The following is a 26,055-nucleotide window of genomic DNA, read 5'->3' as shown; positions in this document are numbered from 1 at the left end:
GCTCACAACTTTAGAGAGCATTTCAAACTACAGGAACAGCTCTCTGACGGTTCAGCAGTGGTCGTCCACAAGCAACCACAGCAGCGGACGACTGGTATATTGCCCTATAGGCCAAGAAAAACACAGTAAGCAAATAGCAGGAGAAATCTCAAGACGCATGGAACAGCTGATTGGATGACCGCTTTTGCATTTTATCATGGCCAGGAGGTTGCACAGTGGTGGTCTGTTTGAACAGCGACTTGTGTGGTGTATACCATTAACCTCTACTCGTTGGAAAAGGAATTTTCTGCGGTGCAGAATTGAACAGCTAACAGGGTCGAGTACTCTTTATGAATGAGAGCAGATTTAGTTTGAGTTGTTATTCAAGACACATACACATCTGGAGAAAGCGGAGAACACACAATTAACCCCTTCAACATCAGCAAAAGGGACCGGTTTGGATGTTGCGGAGTTCTCGTTTGGGGAGATGTAATGCTTGGTAGCTTTACTAACCTTCACATCTTCCAAGGAGGTTCAGTCACTGGGGACTGCTATTGTAACGAGGTTCTCCTTACTTACATGCGTCTTCAGTTCCTCTTCATGGACGACAACACTCCACTTCATAACATAGTTGCTGTCGAAGAGCTGATGGAAAGTGAGGATGTCGAACACAGGGATTGACCGGCAAGGTCTTTGAATCTAAATTCCATTGAACATGTATGGAACTTTCTAAGGAGCATCGTGGCAGCACATAATTTATTGTCAGTAATGATTCTGGAGCTGCAATTTTATTTTGCTACTGCTGACAAGGAGTCACCTTAATGAAAGTCGATGCTTAGATATAGTCTTTTCTGCTCACGTTGCATTTGTTGATTTGGAAAGCTTTAGCACAACGTTATATTGAAAAAAGTCTCGTCCTTAATTTTTCCACATCATTGTATGTTGCATACCTTTTTAAAATTTTTATTTATTTAAAAAGTTTTTAAAACTTGACAGAAATTTTCATGAGGGAACGAAACAAAAATATGCGACAGCAATTTGTGTGAAAATGGATAATATTAATGCAACTTATGGATCAAGAAGTTATTCAAAACTTTTAATGGCCCAGAGCTCAATACAAAAGGTATAATTTTTGTGACTGCTGTTGCTTGGAAATATATAAACAATGTAACATTACAAAAAGCTTAGTGAAAATTGTGGCTGAATGATATGAAGCAAAATTCTGTTTTAGAATATTGGTTATCAGTGTCTGGTTACTTACTGAAAACTATCGAAGGCCTTCCTTCCAGTAATTCATTAATTATGCTTTCAGAAAATAAATTATTTAATAAATTGGAAGTTATAAAAATGAACCATTTGTGGAAGAATGTTGCTTACAAATGCTGAATTTTTAGTAGTTATAGCCGTAGTTCTATCATGGAAAAGTTAGTTAATGGTGTCATTGTACAAAGTATGTTGAATCCATATGTAGCAAAAGGCACAGAGAGTAACTAAAAATGTTTAACTAAGATCATTTGGCAAGAGGCTAATGAAGCATTAAATGCATTTGTGAAGTTAACTGGACAAGGAAAATATAATATTGGAAAAATAATGAACATTAGTAGGGAACATTTTATGGAGGGATTTTTTTTAAGTAAAAATACAGCATAATCTGTAACAAATGGACATCCAAATTTTTTCGGGAAAGATTTGATGCTCTGACAATGATGATGAGTTTGAACCTGATTAAATATAATTAAGCAGTGAATGAATTTGTGTATTAAACATGTTTATAGAATTATTACATGAAGTTTTTCCATCCTCAATACGTTCAGTATGGCATGAGAAAAAATTGTTTTGTGGCATTATGCAGTTTTACCCTGCTAATCTACTATCACCAAAGTCCTCAACATGAAAAGTATCAGACTTTTCTTGTAGTTGTATTTTATCTTTAATAAAAAAATAATATGGATAAATAATATTACAACTCGGATAATAATAAAAAATGTCACTTCTGCTTTTCTATTTTGTGAGGCATGTACTACACGATTTTAGTATGGGGGACCATTCATTATCTGACAGGTGTCTAGATAATGGTGAAATTCTTGTCATTAAGATATTATGAATTTTAAAAAAAGCAAGTTCTCAAATTCATTGCTTCTGATCAAAGTAATTAAGAGGGAATGAAAATAAACAGCATTGATGTTAACTTTTATATTGGCAAATTTTTCTAATTTGTTGAATATTTATGTGAGTGAGATAGATATTTGTTTAAATATGTTAGGAGTTAATATTTTTGGGGACAGAGGCAGGAAGTTCCTAAAAGTGTTTTAAAAGTATAATCCTGTTTGAAGTCGTAAATCAATTTTATTGAATATATGATGGTTTCAGGAAACCTTTCTCTTTGTGGATGTCTGCTATCTTTTATTACTTATAAAATATATTTTTGGATGATTGATTCCAGGTCTAACAGATAATGGATCAGTTGATCATAAACCAGCCTTGCCACCAAAACCCTTTCAAGGACCTCCTACATACAGAGAGCCTTCTAGTCCTCCTGTTCATGATGAACCCAGTCAGCATCCTGATATATGCATCAATTCTGCACCACCTCATCCACGATCAGCTGTAAGCCTGAAAATTTTTTTCTGTTTGTGTATTTCATTCGCATAATTTCATTACATTACTTTATTAAATAATTGATATTTTATAGGATCCTCATCCTTATCCTCCTCAAACAACCCATTCCAGAGAGCGACCAGATCACCTTGGTACGAGAACACAAGCATGGGTTCAAGAACACAAAGTAACTCTTAATTGCTTAACTTTTCATGCAAATTTGGTCAAAACAATGTGTTACATGATCACATACATATTCCTATTCATGAGGTCTGTAGCTCTTTTGATGCTAGAAAGTTCTATAGTCTAAGCTTTCCATTTATGTGGCCACTAAGCTACCATGGCAGTACTTACAGAGTATGCTGCAGTTCTATGCTATATAAGATCTTTATCATCCATGCAGCCTTGGTTGTTATTCCATGTAGCATAAGTTTTTGTATTTATCATTCAAGGTCGTCTGGTGGGCAGACAATCAGTTCGTTTGGGTGGTGTTTGCTTATTTTATTTTATTTTACCAATCTACTGGTGCTGCAATTTTTAGAAATTTGACGAATGTAGCAGATTGTGTACCAACAGTGTACGAGAATGCAGGATTCGGAAGCAGGCTATGTGATATTTGTATGGTTGACTGAATTGTTAATGGACAATCAAGATTCATTCTAGCATCCGTATCTGTTCATCCAATTGTAATTGAGATGATCTGGAGATGTTTTGTTTAGTGCATTGATAAAATATTCCGAGACTACTTTATTGATAGATCCAGTTTATTGATAGCTATATATATGTGTGTGTGTGTGTAAAATCTTTTGTTTGTTTAATTTGTTCCACAACATCCTCACATTTCTGTTAGTAAATTTAATTTTTTTCTCAGAAATTTGGTAACATTTAGAGCATTAATTAAAATTAATCATTTCTCTGTATTATCTGCTAAATTTGAAAATTTTACTTACCCACTCAATACTTTAGGAAAAGATTCCGAAGTTTCTTCTGAATATGCTTTGTAAGAAATTTTATGTGGAAATGTATTTTAATCACCAGAGAAGGCGTAAATCTTTCATGATATATACTTCTTGTTCTTCGATCTGGCAGTGCCAGTTGAATGTGTGTTAGACGTGAATAAACTATATCATATTTTCCTTAAAAATTGCGGGCTCACCAGCGGGCGAGTGGTAAAGTCGCTGAACACTGGTAGTTCGGTTCGAGGTTCGAATCCCGCAAACGGGCTGGCTGCATGGGCGTTTTCGTGGTTTTCCCTATGTGTAACATGTATACGAGCCAGTTTCCCTTAGAAAGTCCTCCACGAAGGCATCCCTCCCCTTAGGCAGATAGCCCTCGTGTGCTTTGCCATAATTAAATACACCAAACACCACCTTAAAAATTGCATAAAATTTCGAGTAATAAAATTTTTGACTTTCTTATAGTATTTTCTATCTTAAAATACTTTTCGATCTTTTTCTTACACTGATGATGGGAACAAATATACATAAAATATCATGTGATAATACCTAACCTAAATGGAGAGATCAGTAAAAAATGCTTGACAATGAATGTGTTAATTGGTAATAGTTTATAATGTATCCAATAAGTTTTATTAATTTTTGCACATTTACGTCATTGTAATTAAAAATACAAAGTATGCTAATGAAGTTCAGTGAATGATCCTATAGGATGGGGAGCATGCATGGTAGTAGATAAATAATGGGGGTTGGAAAAAGATACTGTGTAAGAACATGTCTGAGTGTGGTATAGTGATAAGCATTATGAATGTTTGTTAGTAACACTATTATGCGAATGGGAGTGGCTGTAAAATGCAGCAGGAGATCAATTTAGAGTTTTATTTCAGGTTCAGTAAATCTGAGAGAGAGAGAGACATGATATGATGATGCAAGATTACAGAGATGATTAACTGGGGGGGGGCAACTCCTGCCATTCTGGCTAGGATCAGTACCTAGACAGAGTTGACATCTAGCGTAAATAATCAGTCTTCGCAATGAGTAGAACTATAATTTATTTGGTGGTAGGTTTTGGCTTGGCAGGGACTGGTGCTGTCTAGTCTGCCCCTTGGTTGTGAGGGCATTACATGGTTAGGTATTGAAGGTTGTCCTTAGAGGTTTGGCTGCCTTTGGCCAGCACTGGGGGAGCCATTTACAATATAACTATGTTCTCTTTGTTGGTGACTGCTTGCTTGCCAATCGCCATTGTCTTGTGTTCTTATTTTCAGGTTGTGTGCATCAAAATTGTCCCCCCTAGGTTGACCAGGGAGGATTGGATAGCCTCTAGGGGTTGGGGCATTATAACTGTGTAAGGCATCTTCAAGCCAGGTCTGAAAGGCCTCTTCTCCCTGGTGCACTGTATCTGTTAAGCTTGTTTATAAATTATTTAAAGGTTTTCAGGCTGGATCATTTCCCATTAAAAGATGCTTGAAGTGGTAGACTTTTTGTAATGAGGAAAACATTGAAAAAGTGAAGATCATGCTAGTCAGAAAGAGCAACAATATATGCTAATATATGCAAATACATTGCTAGATTTATTGAAAAGGATATGTTATATGTTTTCAAAAAATGCGAAGGTGGGCTTTTGCTTCTTTCTCTGTGATAATACATGGCCACATTCGGCCTTGGCCTTGGTTGTATATCAGTTTATGGCCTGTAGAAGAGCTGTAAACATTCGATCATCCTCCATAACTGCATGATCTTGCTTTAGCAGACTTCTTCGTATTCTTGAACCTGAAAAAAGGTCTAAAGTGAGTACTGTTTTTGGATATGCCAGATGTTCAAAGCCATTTGAAGAGGGTTCTTTATGCAATACTGAAAGAGGACTTTGCCTGCAGTTTTTAGGATCTGTACAGTTGTTGTCAAAAGTGCATTGCAGTGACAGGCTTTATTTTGAAGGAATATGATGTCTTTTTCCCGATATAGGCAAGAATTTTCCATTTGCGAACATATTCACCACACTTTATCATACCATGTGTTCCTTGGTACAGAATAATTATTTAGTATTTTAATGGCATTAAGAAACTTCTATAGTTTAGTCTGCATGTTTTTTGCATCCCATTGTGTTATGCTAGTGATACTTTTGTCGTCGTGTGGCTTGGCAATTTTCCACTTTTTCAAAGAAGTAACAATTGCCTATCATTCAAATGGTATGTTATTAATTCAGCTAAGTAATATTAAAGTAACATATTTATAATATTTGACCTTTGAACAGTACTATTGTTGTACATCTGATTTATGTAAGTTGTAATACAGAGTAGGTTTTCGCATATACTCATTTATTAATAGTACATTTCTTTTTGCTGTAGGTGCATTTTACATCCTAATAGGCAGAAAGTTATATTTTTTATTTAATTATTAATTTATGTAACTTTTCCTGTTTCATGCTGCAGGATAAGAATAGCTTAAATGTGTAAGAAGGATTCCAAGAGTAAGTAAAATTTTGTTGTGAATCTGAAGCATAGATTTTGGTTGCATACTTAATGTCTTTAAAATGATAGGAGCCTTTTCTATATTAAATGCAACCTGTTGTAATGGTGAAAACATTGAAAAAATTGGTTGATTTGTCACTATTTTGATTATTAGATCTGGCTAGCAGATAAGATTACACACATTATCTTCAGGATATATCTGTGTAGTGCATAGAAAGATCAGTAATCTACTAAAAGTACACATATCTACAGATGCAAATTAATTAATCACTAATTAATTGCCCTTCCATATCCCACTATATAAAAATATTTTTAATAATTTTTATATAAATTTTTTTAAAATTTTTGTTGATATGGCTTTATATTTTGTATTAAATGCTTATTTGAAGCTTGTACATATTTTATGTATATATATATATATATATATATCTTTTGATCATATTTGTTCAGTGTTAAAAACATAGGCAAATACAGTGACAGCATTAGGTTAATTTTATAATTTAATTATTTGTTTTTCAGACATCAGGGAAACTTGTTGGTGAAAAGTTGTCTTCTCTGCAAAGGAAATTGCGTTCATTGCTGACTCAGTCATCATCTAATAAAGTAAGTCAGTTTTGAGATTTAAAAGAAATTTAGTAAAAGTTTTATTCCTATATCTCCAATTTTATTCATATTTTTATTTTATTTAATTTTTGCAAAATAATTTATAGAACTTTTATTTTATAATTAGGGTTTTAATCTTTAAAACTCTTAACTTTGAAATAAATAGATAAAGGTGTAAATAATAAAAATTTAATAATTGTGTAATAAATAATGCTACAGAATTCAAGATTCAAGGTTACTTTGCTGTTTGTAATGTCATTTATCAGAAATCAAATTTTGCACACAAGAACGTGTTGTAGTCATTCAGTATTTGTGCATTATTATTTTAAGAAAATACCGTTTTACCTTCAGTTCTAAATAATCTGATTTCGTAGTGCAGAGTATGGTAATACAGACTGAAATGTGAATGCATAAAAGTCTTATTTTTTGCAAAAAAACAGTGCTTTTATTTGCTATGATTTTCTTCACTGTTCTGTAAATATCTGCTAGAATAATGACATTTTCCTAAAATGTAATTTCAAATATGGTTGCATGGTTTATAGCACTCAAAAAAAGTAAGTTCAATGCATGCTGGAAATTTCGGCTATCTAAATGTGGTGTTCAAATTTTAACACAATAAATCAGCTAACAAATTTTTTGAATAAAACCTCTAGTTAATTATCTTGCAACATTAATACATTGAAGAACTGAAATAACTAATCTGCTGAAGTATAAATGTTGTGCATGTTGGCTGGATATCTTAGATTGCAAATTACTCCTGCAAATCTTTTAATTAAATTCACATCCAGGGAATTTAGCAGTTTAGAGCAGTACCTGTCTCTATGTTCTGCGAACCATTCTCAAAGAATCGGTAGCATGGCATGGTGTGTAATTTTACTCATAGAAATAATTGCAGAAAGGGCATTCATTGCCATGAAAGGTATACTTGGTGTGTAACAAGGTTTGAGTAGGTGATACACATCAGATTTCTGCATAGAAATAATTGTATATCTCAGAGTGCCTCCTGGTGCTAATGCTTTCTTAGATAAGTGACTTGTGCATATTTTACATAGTCCCAGCCCTCCAAAAAATTCTTTGGTTTTTATTCTAGTCATATAAAGCTTATGGCTAAATTTTTTATGCTTGTGATCGTAAACTAATGTTAGCAGTAAACTCGGAGCAGCCTGTCACAACATGTTTCTATTTTTCGCAGGGCTTAAATGCACTTTATGCTGTACGTCCTTACTTATGCAGTTATGAAAATTATAGTTGATGTCTACCAGAACATCTTTTTTCAGCTTGTACTAAGTAGAATAGCTTCCTTTTACTTCTAGCATTAATGGACTATGGTAAGTCCATACTTTGGCATGACAGCTGATTTTCCCTTCTCAAAACACTTTTTGTAACTATTCATATTGCATATGAACACATTTTTAATATATATATATATATATATATATGTATATTGTTTCAAAAGAATAAGTTATAAAGGAGAGCATCCTGTTTCGGCTCTGCAATTTTCATTACTGCTCTGTGAACACAAGTATTCATTTCCCTCCAACTTAAAGTATTTCTGATGAGTCAGCATAGCTATTTAAATATTTTTCAATTAATTTTACACCTTTGTTTTCTGGAGATTTAAGTTTCTCAGATTATCTTAATAAGCCTTTTATAAATTTATATATTTTAATAGGACTCTGTTGAAGTAGAAAAGAGTGTAGCTCCGTTTGCTGAAAAGTCTGGAAGTGACCACAGTGAAAACTGGAATATTCCTTCCACTAATGAAGTGAGTCTCTTTTATTTTGTTTTAAAGGCTATAATGTGTAGTCATCTTATAATTTCTTGAGTTTAATTGATCACCATTTTAAAGATTTATGTATTTTCAGAGACCTAAAAGTTTTGGCCCTATGTCATATAACAGGAGTTCTTCATCCACAAATGAGCCACATATGACATATATATCTTCATCCTCATTTAGCAGCAGTAGTGCTACTTTAAGTGTTTCACATCCTTCAAATCACATTCACCACTCTCAAGCATTTCAGGCAGAAAGGTAAGCTTAGTTCTCACTAAAGCTGTTGTAAAATTTCATTATTATTTCTTATTTTTAGTGATTGATTTCCTTAAATATGCATTCTGTGCTTTTAAGTTTGAAAAACACTGTTTCTTCCAGTATTCATTGTAACTAGTGAAATGTATCCTAAAATAGGATACAACAGTAGTTTAAAAGCACCTTGCTATAAGAAAGATAGGAAGTTGCATCTTGATTTCCCCCCCCCCAAAAGAATACCTGGAACTGAGTTGGTCTGTTGTTAATTTTGGGAGGGGAAGAGGAAGGGACTTCTTGTCTTTTTCAAAGCATGTTAATGGTAAGATTGGAATAATTTGATCGCAAAAAATTAATATATGGGTGAATACAGTTTTTGGCTGCTAATTAAATGCTAGTATTCTTTACATTTTGGGGGAGAGGGTATTTTTATGATGGGAATGCATTTTCAGATGTTAAGTAATTAAGCACACAGTCATCATCAACCACTAAAAGCTGAATTAATTATTAATCAAAAATTATACACATATCAGTTGTATCTTAAGAAAACCTTTATTGTAAAGGTCTTAAAATATGATAATTAATAGGTTAAGATTTCAAATAATTCAAAAAAAATATTAATTCATTTCTTGGGTGGCTGTTTATTTCAGATTAAAATTTTCTTTTAGCTATATTAGTACTTCTCAAATTACAAATAGAGGATTATGTACCATTAAAAAATTAATTACAAATGTTAAGTAGTAAGCAAAGCTAAATGGAAAGACCTGTTAGCTATATTTAAGTGTAATTTTTTAAGGTCCAATAATCAAAAGAAATAAGAATGTGATGTTTCATTTTACTATAACTCTATATAATGGATTCAACTTCTTCTACTTGACGTCTGAAACTGTAAACATACTATAATTAAAGTATCCATGTAAGAGCATCTAGTAATAATCTGATAGCATAGTTCAGTTAAATTTTAAAACAATTATTAAAATGTAGCTAGACATTTAAACAATAGTTAAATGTAGCTAGAATGCAAGGACAATTAAAAATAAGTTTTAAAACAGTTATAGGTCAGCTACATTCTAGCGACCAAATTCCATGGTGATGGCAAAGCTAAATCATGTTTCCAACATAGGTCAATGAATGAAAGTAAACTAATTATGAGAGTTATGAAAGTAAACATACTTCCATCCTGTTAGCTGCAGTCCGGATACAAAGATAGAGGTGAAAGTATGGTTGTAGGCTTTTTGAAGACACCAGTCTTGCTTTTGACTGTGGCTATTCAAGCTCATTTTAATCTGTCTCTGCCAGGATGTTGGTGGAGAACCATTTCCAATAACAAGAACTTCAGTGTCAGTCATCATGTTGGGTTTGGTATGATTCCGTTTGGAATGGTGCTGAAGTGAAATCAAATTCTTTCTTTTCTAGCAATTTCAGAATCTGGGTCAAGGGTTCTGAATAAGTTTCCACCTAGACCTCATTGCATAAGCATCTAGATTTGTGTCTGGAATGGAAGTCAAAATATCACATATGATAAAATGGGAATGGGGTTAAAACATTAATAGAGTTAAAATTGTTCACATAAGTAAGTGGACACAAATTCAAAATGAATCGATCTGGGCAAGTAATATTGACAGCTCTTCATATGTCAAAAGACTCCATCTCTTATTCTGTCTGGTTATCCAGTAAAATGTGTGTAATTTTTTTTTTTAATTTTTCAGATCATTTATGCCTTTTTTGTATTGACTGATATATGTAATATATAATGTGTCTGTATACAAAGTTTATTTAACTTGATATTGTAAAATATCTCAGAAAGTGCTTGAGAAAGAAATGAGCTATGTGCTTAAAGTTGAAAGCAAAGTTTGTAATGCATTATAGATATTAATTTTTGTACTAGGAATCTTGAGTAATAATAATACGGTGTAAGTTTACCGTTAACAAACTTATAGACCCTGTAAATAAAACATGCATAATTTTCTCATTTTATAATGAATTAACTTTTATTTATAGCATTTTTGTAGCACTTTGTGAGATTTTTAACATTATCAAATTCATTGGTTCATCCTAAATGTGTTATTTTTATTGCCATTATTTTATTTATAACTACAGTTATCTACTTAGACTGGGGATATATTACTTACAGTCTAATTGTTTTGCAGTATACACAGTATAAAATATTGAAAACTGCTGGTTTGATATATTTTTAATTGTTTTGATTCTGTTTTATACATATTTTGTCAAAATTTGTAATGCCTCATATGACTTAATTGGGGGGGGGGAGGAGGAAAAAAGATATTCACTCTATGAATAAAATTATTATTTGTAGTATAAATTTTATTGCATAAACATCTTAATGCACAAATTATAAAGTAAGATTTTAAAATTTGCAGTTTGTAAGTTATTTAATAAATGATGCTTTTAAAGTGCAGCTTTTATCCACTCCTTGTACTTTTTGTTTGCTTTATGTGATTCTAACAAAGCACTTGAGAGCTATCTGCCTAAGGAGGAGTGATGCCTTTATGGAGGACTTTTCAAGGGAAACTGGCTCTTATATATGTTACTCAATGAAAACACACATGCAGCCAGTGTGTTAAATCCTGGACTGAATGACTAGTGTTTAGCAACTTTACCACTTGGCTGCTTGTGGGGAGCATTGTAAAGATGAACTTCAGGGAAATTTATGTGTAAAAAAAAAATATGTATATTGAATTTTGTATCATAATTTGGTATCGCAGATGATACGAACATTGGTTTTCCTTGCTTTCTAATGGTGAAGTGTTCATAAACATCGTGCACTAGTTTTAGGCTTGTACTATCGAATATAGAATTTATTGTTTTAGTTCTGATAGTCAGATTGCACTGCCTTCATAAAAGTTTTATCAATTGAATAAATTTTTCACTCATTATGATTTTTATTAAAATGAATGAACAATTCAAGCAAAATTTGTGTGTAATTTACTGTGAAAATATTTGTTTATGAAGTGATGTAGCTTTCTGTATTATCAAATAATCATGATGCTATATCAAGTAATTATTTTTAAATCAAATTATATTTATCATTTTTTAAGGGTATCTGAATTAGTACTCAACTTTTTGTGTGTTCTGAATTTAGAATATAAAGAATAGAATTCATTTTCAGTTCATATTATCTCTTTTTTCCAGGCATCCTTTTGGTGCTCATGCCAGTCTATCAGAGCACGAGGATGGCACTGATCCTGATCAACTTCGTGACACATGTACTAAATTTTTCTCTAGAGAACAAAAAATTAGTTGGACGAACTACTTAAATCCAAGGGTAAAATATACAATTAATATTTAATTTGAATTATTCTTATATATAATAATGCTTTTTAGTGAAATAAGTTAAATATTTTGAAATTTTTTAATTTTGCTATCTTTGCAGCCAGAATGATTAGTTATTCAAGGCAATATAAAGCATTTTGTTATAGCTCTTGTATATACTGTAATAATATAGTCTTTATTAATTATTATTCTGTGTGAAATCATTAGGAAAAGTCTGCATTTAAAGAGGTCTAAAAAACTGTTTCAGTGAATCTGCTGTGAACATTAATGGAGAAATGCATAAATATGGAGGATAAAAAATCTTATCTTTAATGAATAGGATAGTGTGAATACATGATAGATGGAAAGTAGCAGTTCAGTTACTTTATGTCTGTCATGTACACACACACACACTGCAGTACAAAAGATATCAGTTAAGTTATTAATTTAGAAACTTGAGTATCAGGCTGCAAATTATTGAGCAGATAATAAGCTTTTGTTATATTGTCTCTTGGTGCCAAGTACAAAAAAAAAAAAAAAAAAAAAAAAAAAAAAAAAAATTGTTCAGCATTTAATGTGAATATAATGCAACTTTTACTGGAATCGGGAATTTATCTTTCTGATTTAAGAGGTACAAAATTGCCTCTTAATTCAGAAAGATAAATTAATTTCTGAATGAGGCACAAAATGTTACAGTGCTGGAATTATGAATAATATTCAGCAGAAATGCTGTGAATAATAATAATACTCTGAGACCTTGTTGGATAATGTACAAAAAATATAATTTTTGAATTTTGAAGTCCTTCTGTAAAGTTTTCTTTTCCCCCAAAATACACTGCATTTTCTCTTAGGTGATTTTGGTCAGTCTCTTACTGGAGATGATTATCAGTGATGATGGTTGATCGATATACATAATGATTTTATCTTATTCAAGGTTTGTCATAAATTAAAGAAATGTTTTTCAGTGTAAGTGTGGTGTAAGTGTTTGCCTCCAGAAAAAAGTATATTTGTGTATTAACTGCAAATATAATTATTCAGTAACAAAGCAATAAAAAAAAGTCTAAATGGAAATTTATCTCTTGGTACATTTTCTTAATTTTTTTTTATTCTTTTCTAATGCTAAGCAGATTTTGGGGACAAAACCTTAAAAGAAAGAAAAACTTAATTTTTGCATCTTAAAAAACAGCTTATTAAAATAATCATCCAGTGAAATCAAAACCAAGCACTGTGTTTCTTAGTTTATGGCCTAATTGTTTAATACATTCAAAGGCTTTATAACATCATTTCATGGAATAGCCAAGATTTCTTACTTACATTCACACAAAAGAAAGATTACCCTACTCTACATACGAAAAGAAAAACTAAATAAAAACTGCACTAACGTTAGAGGTTATTGTCATGTATACATTACAGCAGTCTAGTTAGGCACTAATTCTCAGACGCAGACATCACACCCGCCATAGATGAAAGAAATGCTACCATGGCATGTACAACGCATCCAGAAACAGTTAAAGAATCTTGCAGCTTCCTGCTTTATGACAAAGAATGCAAGACCTCATAGTTTCAAATAAACTTAGCTTCTAAATTACATATTAAAGTTTAAGGGTTTTCCAGATAAGTGGGTGAGATGAAGAGGGAAATTTGGATTTTTATAGCAGCTCCATATGATGATTATTTCTGCAAATGAACATCTTTAATTAAAAATAGAAGTAGAGACAAGGTAAAGTTGTAAATTTTCAATAATGCTGGAATGGATGTCATAAAAATGCAGAATCACTTGAGTTCAAAATCCAGTTTCAAATTTTGACACGTACAGTAGAACTAATTGAAAAATCAGATCAAAGACTAACCCCAAACTCTTCAGACTGTAAATATGCAAAGCTGTCAATTGATTCATGGCTTTGCACATTCTCCTGTTTATATCATAGTTGGGGGAATGGTACTACCAGAATACTCTAAAAATTGATCCTAGTGTCTAAAAAATGTGTTTGATATTTCTTTATTATGATTCATTGGTCTTTCTGTATTTAAATGATGCTAAAAATGCTCTTGTTAATGGAGTATGTGATAGCTGCAACCCTACTCATAGTTATTCTCTAAATGGGTCAACTGTAAGTGACCATGGTTAGAACTGTTGTCAATGGTTTGTGGAGATCTGAGTAAGATTGTGACTTTGGCAAACTCCATTAAAGAAGGCTGTTGGCATTGTTTAAAATAGCGGAAGCCAGTATAAGGAAGTACTCCATATGTTTCCTTTTCCAAAATGTCACCAAATTGGCAAAAAATCACCAAACTATGCCAAGACCTCTGAACTTCAAAAACGTGCATCTCTTTAATCAATTTTCAAAACTCCAACATTTTTTTTTCATAAATTTAGAATTAAGAGATATTAATAATAAATAATTGTATGTTATACAGTAATTAAACACATACAAATATAATAAATATCTGAAAATGAAAGATTTAATGCCAAATGAACGTAATTTTATCATAAAAATGTGCTAAGTAACTATAAGAGGGGGGAAAATTATGAAAAATAGACAAATGCATTATGCAGCAATGTAAGAACAAACACAGTTATTGACATAAATTATGATATTGAAGTAATCATGTAAGAAAATGGGAACTAGGAAGAAGATAAAAGTATGCCTTGTTTTAGATGTAATGGAGTGTTTTTGTTTAATCTGTGAAAAGAACTTTCATATTTAAAAATTTTTTGAAAAAACGGTGATCATTATAAGCTGTTATCACACTGAAGATTTATGTGCCATTTCTTTCTAATTTCAGAATAGTTATTCGAATAATATAAAGTCTTCATATGATTATGATAAGTTAGTGCCAAAAGAAGCTATTGGGCGACCATCTCAAGATAAAAAGGCAGAATTTTCATCCAACTGTGATTCTGTATATGGAGGTGTAACACCATTTCCAAGCTTTGGTAAAGCTCTTGATCAAATTGTGCAGCAAACTGAACCTCAGACTTCCTCACCTCTGGATACCTCATATTACGGTCGAAGGGTACAGAATTATAATGAGGAGAACCACCTCCCAGATATTCCATCAGATGAAACACAAGTGCCAAATGAAGAAAATGATGCTGTGTCAAATGAACCATTGCAATCTGGTGCCACAGACTGTGGAGATGCAAATGATTTATATAAATCATCATCTGAATCTGGTCGTGGCACCATGCATAGTAGCATGCATGGTTGTAAAAGTGTAGTATCTCCTCATAGTAGTGGCATCAGTGCAGGCAGTAATCTCGATACTAGCCTTGATTCTGATCACAGTGCTAATGGTACTATTTGGAGCCAACAAAACCATGACTCTCAAGAAAAGAGGTTCTCTGAGGAATTGCAAGTGAATCAAGCCAGACATATATATGAGACACCAAGTACATCTTTGAACTGTAGAAAACCTACTGATCAACAAGAACCTCAGGATGATGTTACAAGTGAAAGCCTTTCTGTTACTCCACCTCTGCCACCTCTTTCTCCTGCTCCATCTCCTCCCATTAGTGCTGAAAATTCACCAAAACTCTCTTCAAGAACACCACAATATAGGCTGTCGTCAAGGTAATTATTTGATGACCTCATTCTTTTCTGTGAGTAAAACAGCATTTCTAAACTACTGAACATACGAATGTTAACAGTTTAATAACAAATAGTACCAAATTGCATTTTATGGGAATGGGAACATTTTCAAAAGTTGGCAAAAAATTATTGTTTTTAAATAATTGTAACTGCTAAATTGAGATGCTGATTTTAAATTTGGAATGTGCATGGTCTTGCTACAGCTGTAGCATTTTCAACATTTTATTGTATTTAAATAGCTACAGCTTTTTTTAATTCATGAAATATGACTTATTTTTCTACAATCAGTTTTTCTTTGTGTATTTTTACTTCTGTTTAAATGCTGTTTCAGTTATATTCTGAATTAAGCATTATATATTAAATTTTATTTCAGTGCATCTGCTCTAAACACTAGCTGTAATAAAGCAACTGAGCATTCAAAGAACTGTGAAATGGGTCTTGTTAAAGTAACTCCTGGCAAGAAAACTGGTTTGCGTCGAACATCTAGTATAACACAGACAACCTGCAAGCATAGGAATGGAAAGTCATACCAATATAATAAATTGCCTTCTGGACATCGATTAGGAATATCGCATGGTAACTGTGCTGCTAGAAAATGTCACAGCTCACCACCTTCAAGACACCATACACGCAATCAGATTGGTAATGCACAAATTATGATTTGTTTGATAATTTAATGTAGGTGTATTTTTATTAGATCAGTAACAATGTACATTTTTTCAGCTTTTCCGTGTTATGTAGACAATGGGGATCCAGAATTAACTTCAACTACAACAGGTCTTGATATGGAAAGTCTGTTAGATGATGCTGATGACTTTAGCAGTGACCTAAGTGCTACAGCTAGTACTATGGAACCTAGTGAAGTTTCCATGATCAGGAAGCAACTTGAAGGTCTAGAGACAATGTATTCAGAGGTAAACTGCTATTAAAATGCTTCTCTGGCTTTGAAAAATATGTTTTGTGTTACAGATATGTATATGCAGAATCTGTTGGAAGGTATTCCAATCTTAAACTCTGAATTTTCTTGAAAAAATATATGTGAATCTACTCATCTGGAAATACATAAATGAAATAATTAGCTGCTAATATTACATCGATAATCAGTTTAAAAATTTAAAACAATATAAGACATGTATTTTGGAAAATTTTCAAAATTCAGTTTTGAAAATTTGGAATGTTGCCAAATTCATCAATTTATGCAATGAATGTGTAAAATAATAAATTGAACTAACAAATGAAAGGTATATATTTTTTCACTGTCAATACTCAGTTATTTAAAATGAAAAGCTAAATAGAACTTGTAGAAATTAGGTCAGAATACAAGAAATTCTGGAAGCCATTTTAATATGGAAAGATATGTTGCACTTATTTTGATATGGTGCAAACAATACATATTTTATGTGGTGATAAGTGCTTTAGTCACAATTTGAATAAATTTCATAGTTCTAGTGTAGTAAAAGTGATCAAAACAGTAATGTATTTTACATTATAATCAGCAGAATGAACCAAATTACGGGAGTTTAAAAAATGCAGGATCAATGGCAGTCGAGTGGTAAAACTATTGTTCTCAGTTTGATGTGGGTTCAGATTATAGCAAATTACTCACTAGGGGGCTTTCACAGTTTTCTACATGGGGTAAAATAAATCCTAACCATTTAACTTGAAAATATTCCTTTAATTTTTTTCTGCCTTCAGCAAATTTTTTAGCTCTTCTAATAGTGAAAATTAAAATTTTTCACCTGCCTAAATTTGTTTTGGACAAATTGAAAGCAATTTTTTGGGTCGTATGCTATGATGGAATTTTACCTATGATATATGGTTGAAGTTTTAGTTTTTATTCATCTTCATTGTTGCACAAAACATCTTTAAATTTATTTTCAGGTGTGTTATTCTAATAAACTGTCTTTTCTGTTCATGTGGTAAGGAATTTTCCATTACTTTGTCATCTGTAGTATCCCTTGAACTTTCGTATTCTTTTAAAATTTCCTCTGAAATTAGATTTTTTTTTATTTAAATATCTTCTGGGATAAAAGTCCTAATTCCAATTGCCTGGCTGTATAATATGAAAAACATATCCAAACCAAACTCTATACATTTGTGCCACGAAATACAGACATAATTTAGAATTAAAAGTCTAATTGAATGTCGCCTTAACTTCTAGACATGGCAATAAACTTGAGTGCTTGTAAAAATAAGGCTTTTATATGTGGAGCATACAAAAGCAAAGTACAGTCAAAAGTCGTTAATCCGGACTCGTCGGGACTTCGGCAATTCCGGATTATAGATCATCAGTTTAAATCTGGTAAGATGGCATGCAGAAATTACAAAATTAAAAATATGAAACCGTAATTTATGAAATAAAGAACAATTATGATCTAAAGGGTATCAAAATTTACAAAAAGAAAAAGCTTAATATTTATTTGTTTACTTTATTAAACATTTCTTTCAATGTCAGTTGTTTAAGTTGCTTCGTTTCATGTGATAATACTTTCTCTTTAATTCTATTAAACAGACATAATTTCTTGTTTAGTTACAAAGTTCCGCTGTTCAAGTCCTATAATTGCTGTGTCGAGAATACCGACTAATTTGTCAATCGAAATTTTTTCGTTTTCAATAACTTCTGTTACTTTCTTCACTATCGGAAGCGAATTATAATGATGAGGAACTTGTTTTAAATCATATGAAAGACGGAGTACATCGAGATGAAATACTACATTTAGTAAGGAATTTATAATTTTTATTTTATTTGGCTTACAGCCAAATAAAATAAAAACATCTGCCCTGAAGATAAGGATAGTGCTGACAGATCAACTTCCAATTCATTGCACGCCGTGGCGTCCCCCCCCCCGCCGAGCAGCGTGAAATTGATAAACATATTTCGGATTTCGAAACATACTTTCGCTTTAGATCCTTTACATATTAACAAATACATATCGGAAATTCTATTTGATATAATCGAAAGTTTAAGCTTACTTTTAAAAAATTGCTCTAACAGTCTGCAAAAAATAATAAGCCGGATCCAATTCGAAGATTAAGGAACAACGCAATCTGCAACATTAACTGAATTAGATAATTTTAGCTTAGCTTACACCGTCCGTTATACATTAAACGCGCATGCGTAAACGTTTTATGAGCATGCGCACAAGCATATTCGTAGCAGTAAAGGTCTTACGCGCGCATGTAAACGCCTATGCGCATGCGGCAACGCGACGCATGCGCAGAAAGTTTGTAGCTTTGAGGTTCGGATTATGGGTGTCCAAATTAACGACTTTTGACTGTATTTGCAAAATAGTGACATAATTTCATTTCATGAAAAGTAAATATATCATGTAATATAAATTGTAAATAATTTGTTTATAATTTACACAAATGATCCATTGCTGTGTTTTTGCCAGGGGAAACATAGTACTAATATTTTCTTGATCCAAGGCTTCCAGAAGAATTCTTACAGTGGATTATAGAATAGAATATAGAATCCACTGTAAGAAGAAGAATTCTTCTTCTCCCAGATCCATTTAAAGTTCATTAAGTGCAGGAAAGCAAACCTGGTAGGTTTGAAGGCAGTAATATACAAAATAGAATTTAGGAAAAAAAATATTATTTTTAATGCTTTTGAATGTAAAACATTATGAAGAAACAAGCAGATCAGATTATGGCATAGTTGTAAATGATGTGGCATGAAAGAGTAAAGAACCAAACTGAGGTTTGGCTGCCTGATTCCTTTACTGCCTGATTCCTTTAAATGTTTCTCAACCTATAGCATGGTTTTGTGCGAAGGATGCAGGCTTGCAGGAAAAAGTTGCCTATGTAATCGCACTGCCAATCAGGCCTTGTGGCCATACTTGCTGTAAGGTCGAACCATCTCGTACTAATCCTTTTTGAAAATCACTCCATGACTTTCAAGATATAACCCTGAGGTGATATCTCTGTTATAGCTGTCTAAGGTGATCAGATGTGTTGTTTCATACACTCTTTGTATAATGAACAAATTTCATACCACAAGCTCAAGTTGTGTTGAGCTGACACATTTTGCAACATAATTGTGCATGATCTTCTAATCTATTTGTAAATGCAATCAGTACAAGATGCACCCTATGGAGTTGGAACCAGAGTTTGCTTGATTGTGAATTATATAATAATGAATTGTGCCGCAATGTGGGCTTATTTTCTTGTCCTTTTGTTCAAGTTTTGTTACTTCATAGTTTCAGAAATTGGGAAGAAACAAATGTCCATTTTTAACATTCTGTTTTCAGAATTTATATTCACAATGTGTCTTTTCATATTAAATCCATGACACTCTAACAACTTTGTAATTAACTTTTCTCTTCCTAATGTCGTATCGTCTTCGAGATACCCATACTTTGCCGTTTTCTACCAGGTGCCATTGTAAGCGGTCTCATCTAGTAGCACATAGCCACTTTACTGTATCTAGGCACCACTTTTATGACACCATGCGCATGCCAATGTATTGCAAGCAACATTTATTCTAACGTCAAAGTTCCACGCCTGACAACAGTTACAGCAGTGCCTGTGTTACATCTTATTATGTATCTTTAATGTAAAGTATTTAACTTTACAGTTTTATTTTTAGTTCCAGCATAATGCATAGGACATATTGTTAATGTGCTTGTAGTCAAAATGTAAACATATAAATACATTTCTGAAAGCAGTAAAATTTTTTGTGTAGAGTTAAAAAATAATGCTTTTTTTAAATTTAATGTAGATACTTCGTTTACTGGGTGTCAAAAATTCTTGCAAGGCTAATGTATTTGGTGGAAGTGTATTAGATGTGTCACGTCATTCTCGACGACGAACTAATGACAGCTTGTCATCTTTAAATGCTCGTAGTTCTGTGAGTAGAGGAAATCATAGTTTTGCTGATAAAAGAGGCTTCTCTGAAAAAAGAAGAAGTAAAGAGTGCCGAAGCAGGTAAACATGATAAAATATTTCAGCTTTACTTTATGCTATTTGTCTTGAAAGTATAGTTTAATTGCTAAATTGTCTGGTTTATTACTCTCTTTTATTGTCTTTCTTCCTCCTTTACTAGATATTCAGGTATTTGGAATAAAATATTTCCTCATATTTCTTATTTTGTTCTTTTAGCTCAGCAAGCAAAAGACTGCAACGGTTAGAAAGCCATGTTGTAACCTTAGCACGTAGTGTAGCACATTTATCATCTGAAATGAGAACTCAGCATGTACTTGTTCAAGAATTAGAAAATATGCGACAGGATGTGACGTGGGTTCAGGAACGATTACGGCTTATGCAGCTGGCCCAAGGTTGCCAGTCAGGCAGTACTGGTGGAAAGAGTCATCAATTACCTTTGCCAAAAGATTGGGATAATTTCCGGAGAGAAGTTCTCGAGTTACTAAATCCATGCAGAGCAAAGAAACTTACGAAGTTAGTAAATTTTTCTTTTTTGCATAATTAGTTATTGTATTGGTTAGAACATATGTTTTGTCTTTGTGTTGATAAATTAATGTTTAATTTAGTGAGTGAAATTATTTAATGCTTTATGTTTTTATTATATATATATATATTATAATTTAATTTTGAATAAAAAGTTTTACAACATTGATTTATTTTTTTGTTTGCATTTATTTTCAATTTTTTATTTAATTTCTCAGCCCACTACAATTGGTGGATATTTCCAGCTTGTAAAAACCTTGTATTATACACATACTGTAGCAATATGCAGTTTTTTGTATGAAAGTAATAAAAGCAGTGTATTAAGTATGAGGTTATATATACTTCTTCCTTATATTTTTCTTAAACAACAGGTTTTTTGGAGATGAGCCACCACTTATCAGGCAATTTTTGAAACGCCTTGGATATGAAGTAAGTAGAATGTTTATCCTTTGAAATTGTAGTTTACAGTTATTATTTGCACTGAAACGTTTTTTAATGTATTCGTTATGCTGTCATGAAATAGAACATATTTTTAGTAGTCTGTAGCCTAACTAGAATGTGGAAGATACTCAATTAGTGGAAGCTGTAAAGTTATTTTTTAAAAAGTTAAAAGTTACATTTTACTGAAGTTTAAAATTTATTCATTTGATGTAAAAATAACAGAGTCTAATAGTGATTTTTATTTCTGAAACACATACATTGTGATCCTTACATTGTGAGAATGCATTATTTAGAATCACATAGATGGTACATGACAAGGTGAGAATGTTATTTAATGGTTGTAAGGATGACAATACATTGCTTTGCTAAATATGTGTGCATGCATTAGGGAAGACTGCCAATTAAAGTAACAGATGCTAAATTATGATGATTTGAGGGAGCTCATGTGTTATTCGGGAGCTGATATTCTCAGTGCCTATGAAAAGTAGAAAAAGGTAAGTGAAACTGGAAGTGGCATGCCAAAGCATCAGGTCTTAATGCCCAGTCAGTGAATGCAGATGGCGAAAGCTGTCCTGCATGGTGAAAATTGATGATTGCTTGTGCCACAACTGACAGCTAAATGTAATGTGCGTCCACATGTACATGAGTGCAAAATTTATTAGACCATTGGATATGGGACTCACATCAGATGCATCTCTTGTGTGCGTCTATTAATCAAGTAGAATAGATGTTTATCACTACAGTGAGCTTGCAAATGTGTTTGAACTATGCAGTAATGGGTAAGAATTCCCTGGTTAGATAAATCAGGATTTCTTGTGTATTGGTCGAAGGCATGTTGAGCCTCAAGCGTATGGATCAAAAAGTTAATGAAAACAGTTTATTATAAAAAATGTATTTTTCACATCTTAAAAAAATTAAACAATGCAACGTTACAACAAGCTTGGCAGATTTGGGGGCCAAATACTGAAAAGCTAAATTCTATTAAAATAGACAAAAATATCAACAGTCTTATGATCCCACTTTGAGTTAATGAAGACATTTGAAAATATCCCCTTCAAGAATTTGTTAATCACACTTTCAGGAAATGAAATTTGGAGGAAAACTTGATATTTTCATGACTTTGGAACAGAAGTTATATATGCACAAACATTTATAATTACTTTAACATGTATAAGTGCATTAAACACATAAATCACTTATAATTCAAAGACAGAAACCTTTTTATAAACTCTTTGGAAATCCTAAAATCTCTAGTTTTTTAAATTTTGTTTTCAATATATTAAGTTCCCAATAAAAATATATCTTGAGTGGAATTATAAAATACTTTTTCTGAAACTCTGTCAGCATTGGCAAATAAGCATTCATTTCAGAAATGTAGGAAATATGTAAAGATTTTATAAATACATAGGAAATGCAATTATTATTTTAAATATTTCAGAAAAGAAATTTGAAATTTTTTAAAACCAACATTAACCTGAGACTGAATTTTATTTTAATGTTTTTTGCAAGAACTTTATAAAGAGCTGTCTTAGGAACCTTATTGTCATTCTATGATATAGTTTTATGATCTATTACAAGTATTATTGTCTTTTAACAATGTAAAACAACTATGCAGTTTTGAATTTCACAATAAAATAATTTTATTTGTGTTGTGTAATATATACTGCAAATATTGAAAATACGTTAAAAATGTTGATATCCTTTAGCCAAAGGGAGTGACAGTCCAAAATCTGTAGCTATCAATAGAAATATCTGCTACAGTTTTATAGCTGTGTAAGTCTTAACAGAAGCAAATGAATCTATTTTGATTCTAGAATTTTCATGTAGCAAAACCTTGACATGGTATTTAATTGTAATTGGATTTATTAAAGTCCACATCATAATTACTTTGTTAATCAGCAAACTGACATGGTTCAAACAGGCTTTAGAACATTTCATGAAAAGAAAGTGAAAAATAATGCTTGTATTTCAGAACTAGTGTTAATTAGTTTATCATACTGTATTTAGTATATTGTAATATTCTTGCATATTTGGATGATTCATTGATTAAAGTATGCACACATAAAATACCTGCTCAAGGGAGAGGATGCTTTTGCACAGAACTTTTTGAGAATTGACTTGCACCGATATATGCTTTCTTGAAGCTGACCATTTTCAGGAGTGCCCACCTTAGCGATAATGTTAGAAAGTAAGCAAAATACAGCACCATCTGGCCTCTTTGTGGAACTCTAGGCAAATTAATTATTTTACTTTAGAGTGACCATCAGTCCCACAAAGTTACAGAAATTGGCAGTTAGAGCTCTAAATGAAATAAAAATAAGGGGTTTCAAACAGCATTCAAAGTATGAACTTCAAATTAAAAAAAAAAATATTCATGAATAAAGTTGCTTGTTCAGTCAATTGTAGTTTCACTTTTTTAACACTTACTTTTTTAATCCTCCAGCCTTTTCTTAAAAATGATCATTTTATCTTGATCTTTTTTTTTTCCTGTTTTCTAGAAATATGCTGCTAACTTTGAAACTGAAAAGATAGGAATAAAAGAATTGCCTTACTTAACTGAAGAGAGACTTCAGAAGATGGGTATTCCTATGGGACCTCGTATGAGGATTCTTCAAGAAGCTCATGCTTGTTGTCATCAGAGTCAATATAAAGTTTATATTGTATGATAAAGTTCTGCATTTCAGAAGTTGTCTGAACTTTCCTTTCAGAAAAGTTCAAGTTCAGCCTTTGAAATGCATATAATAAAGAAACTGATAATTTGTTCAAGAGATTTAATGAACTTTGTAAACTTTCAGTGGGTTGTATAGCAAAAGAGTCTTTGTACATGTTATTTTTACTGAAATGGTGTGTGCTATTTTCATCTGTACTTTTTGTGTTTTTGTAAGTTGTGTGATTATTGTTCTCTCAAAAAGAAAACATTCATTGTATAAAACATCTTAACAGGCTAAGTTTGTAATTTTTAGAATTTAAAGTCATTAAAATGTATAGTGAAACATATTTTTTGCTTGAAAGCAATTTTTCAGTTTTAAAATACATATCACTACATTTCATCATCAAGGGTATGAAAGAGATATATTGCTATGCATTTACTGTCTTGTAATCTCAATACACTTTTAATATCATTTTAGAGTTATTTACGAACTTTCATCCATATCTGTATTTCTAGAAATCTCGTGAACTATTTCAGATTTTTAATATTTGATTATTATTCCTTTTATAAAGTTATTATTGTATAATATATCTTGTTATAGGGAAATGATTTTTGTTATAATTCCTGAAATATGAATGTCTTATTTATTTTGGTAATATTTGAAGCATGTTCTTCATAATTTTAAAAATTATCACTATATTTAATTTTCATATTGCTTACTTTGTACTTACTTCTACATTGCACAGTAGTATTTAAAACAAAACAAACCAAACAAAAAAGCTTTAAGTCACAGCATGAGGTACAAACAGGACTTTTAAAGCCAAAGTTGACCTTTTACTAAGCAAGCTTATGTGTATAGTTTTATACAGTAATGAAAGTAAATTTTAACTGCTTAAAGGCATGTTATAGGAATTCTTTAAATGCAGATCTAGAATTTTTGTGTGTTTTTATAAGAATGGAGGTTTTAATAAGCTAACTGTGTCTGAGCAATTTTTTTGCCTTCCTTTTTTGTGTAATTGTCCTTTTAAAGATGTCATTTATCTTTGTATTGCGCAGTTAGTGATAAATGACTGTGATATAACTTCATGTATGCTGTTTTTGTGTATATGAGGTACATTCCAGATAGCTGAACCTGAATATAATGAAATATCTTATACATTAAATTTAATGTATATATATATATATATAAATTTTATGTATAAGATATATATATATATATGTGTTGGATCACATGATATTGTTAGTTTTGAATGAAAATCAGAATAAGTGCGATTAATGTATGTGTGTGTATGCACATATTTTCCCTTTTGTATATATATATATATATCTGCCTGCCTATACATGGATACATGCACACATGCAAGACTGTTGATTATATTTTTGCTTTCTGTCTCTCTAATTACTGCTTTTCACGATGATTCTTCTGCACAAATTATATTTTTCATGCAAAATATTGTTTTTGTGTTTATTTTCACCAAATTTTGTTGTAGGTTTTCCAAAATTCCTAAAAATGTAAAGTCTTTTTTTTTTTTTTTTTTTTTTTTTTAATGAGATTTGTGTGCAGTCTACATGTGTTGAACAATTTATTCCTGTTTTATTAATGTACGTAATTCCTTTTTTCTGAAATTGTGGTCTTTTAATTTTTTAATCAGAAACAATAACTTGTATTCATTTCTTTTATTTATACATATTGCAAACATTTTGTATTTGATATATTTTTATATAATTTAAAACAAAATAAACAACCTATGAAACAATTTGGAGTAAATTTTTAGTTCTAATAATTTATGTGTTAGTGTTTTGTTGTTGTTTATCACCATAGGATTATTTTCAGATTTAATTTAAGGGGAGGAAAGGGATGGTATTCAAAACAGGAAGTAACTTTTGCTTCAACTCTAAATAAATGTATAAATTATAATTTCAATGATTAAATACTAAAATATGAAGTTTAAGCCATGATAATTCAAATAATAAAAAATTAAAAGTAATAAAGATGATTATGTTAAAGTTATGAACGTTTTATCTGATTATGGTAAAACTTGTAACTGCCTGTTAAAGT

General features: G+C 31.6%; 1 protein-coding gene across 2 annotated transcripts in view; it reads left to right on the top strand.

Annotated features, from left to right (window-relative positions):
* Window positions 1-25,753, top strand: part of LOC118198338 (uncharacterized) — a 91,650-nt gene extending 65,897 nt beyond the window's left edge. For both annotated transcript variants that reach the window (XM_085808453.1, XM_085808452.1), the window contains exons 3-15: window positions 2,423-2,586; window positions 2,672-2,764; window positions 6,521-6,604; window positions 8,277-8,369; window positions 8,470-8,636; window positions 11,784-11,916; window positions 14,691-15,478; window positions 15,870-16,138; window positions 16,220-16,410; window positions 20,220-20,425; window positions 20,600-20,896; window positions 21,277-21,334; window positions 23,845-25,753. In XM_085808453.1, the coding sequence (XP_085664579.1) occupies window positions 2,423-2,586; window positions 2,672-2,764; window positions 6,521-6,604; window positions 8,277-8,369; window positions 8,470-8,636; window positions 11,784-11,916; window positions 14,691-15,478; window positions 15,870-16,138; window positions 16,220-16,410; window positions 20,220-20,425; window positions 20,600-20,896; window positions 21,277-21,334; window positions 23,845-24,012 (2,711 nt within the window). In that variant the 3' untranslated portion in view covers window positions 24,013-25,753. The remainder of the gene's footprint in view (window positions 1-2,422; window positions 2,587-2,671; window positions 2,765-6,520; window positions 6,605-8,276; window positions 8,370-8,469; window positions 8,637-11,783; window positions 11,917-14,690; window positions 15,479-15,869; window positions 16,139-16,219; window positions 16,411-20,219; window positions 20,426-20,599; window positions 20,897-21,276; window positions 21,335-23,844) is intronic.
* The last annotated feature ends 302 nt before the right edge of the window (window positions 25,754-26,055 follow it).

This window comes from Stegodyphus dumicola, chromosome X1 (genome assembly GCF_044657685.1).
Source record: "Stegodyphus dumicola isolate Sdum_Otavi_A_Nest chromosome X1, ASM4465768v1".
NCBI classification, from domain to species: Eukaryota; Metazoa; Arthropoda; class Arachnida; order Araneae; family Eresidae; genus Stegodyphus; species Stegodyphus dumicola.
This window is presented reverse-complemented; position numbering and strand designations above follow the sequence as displayed.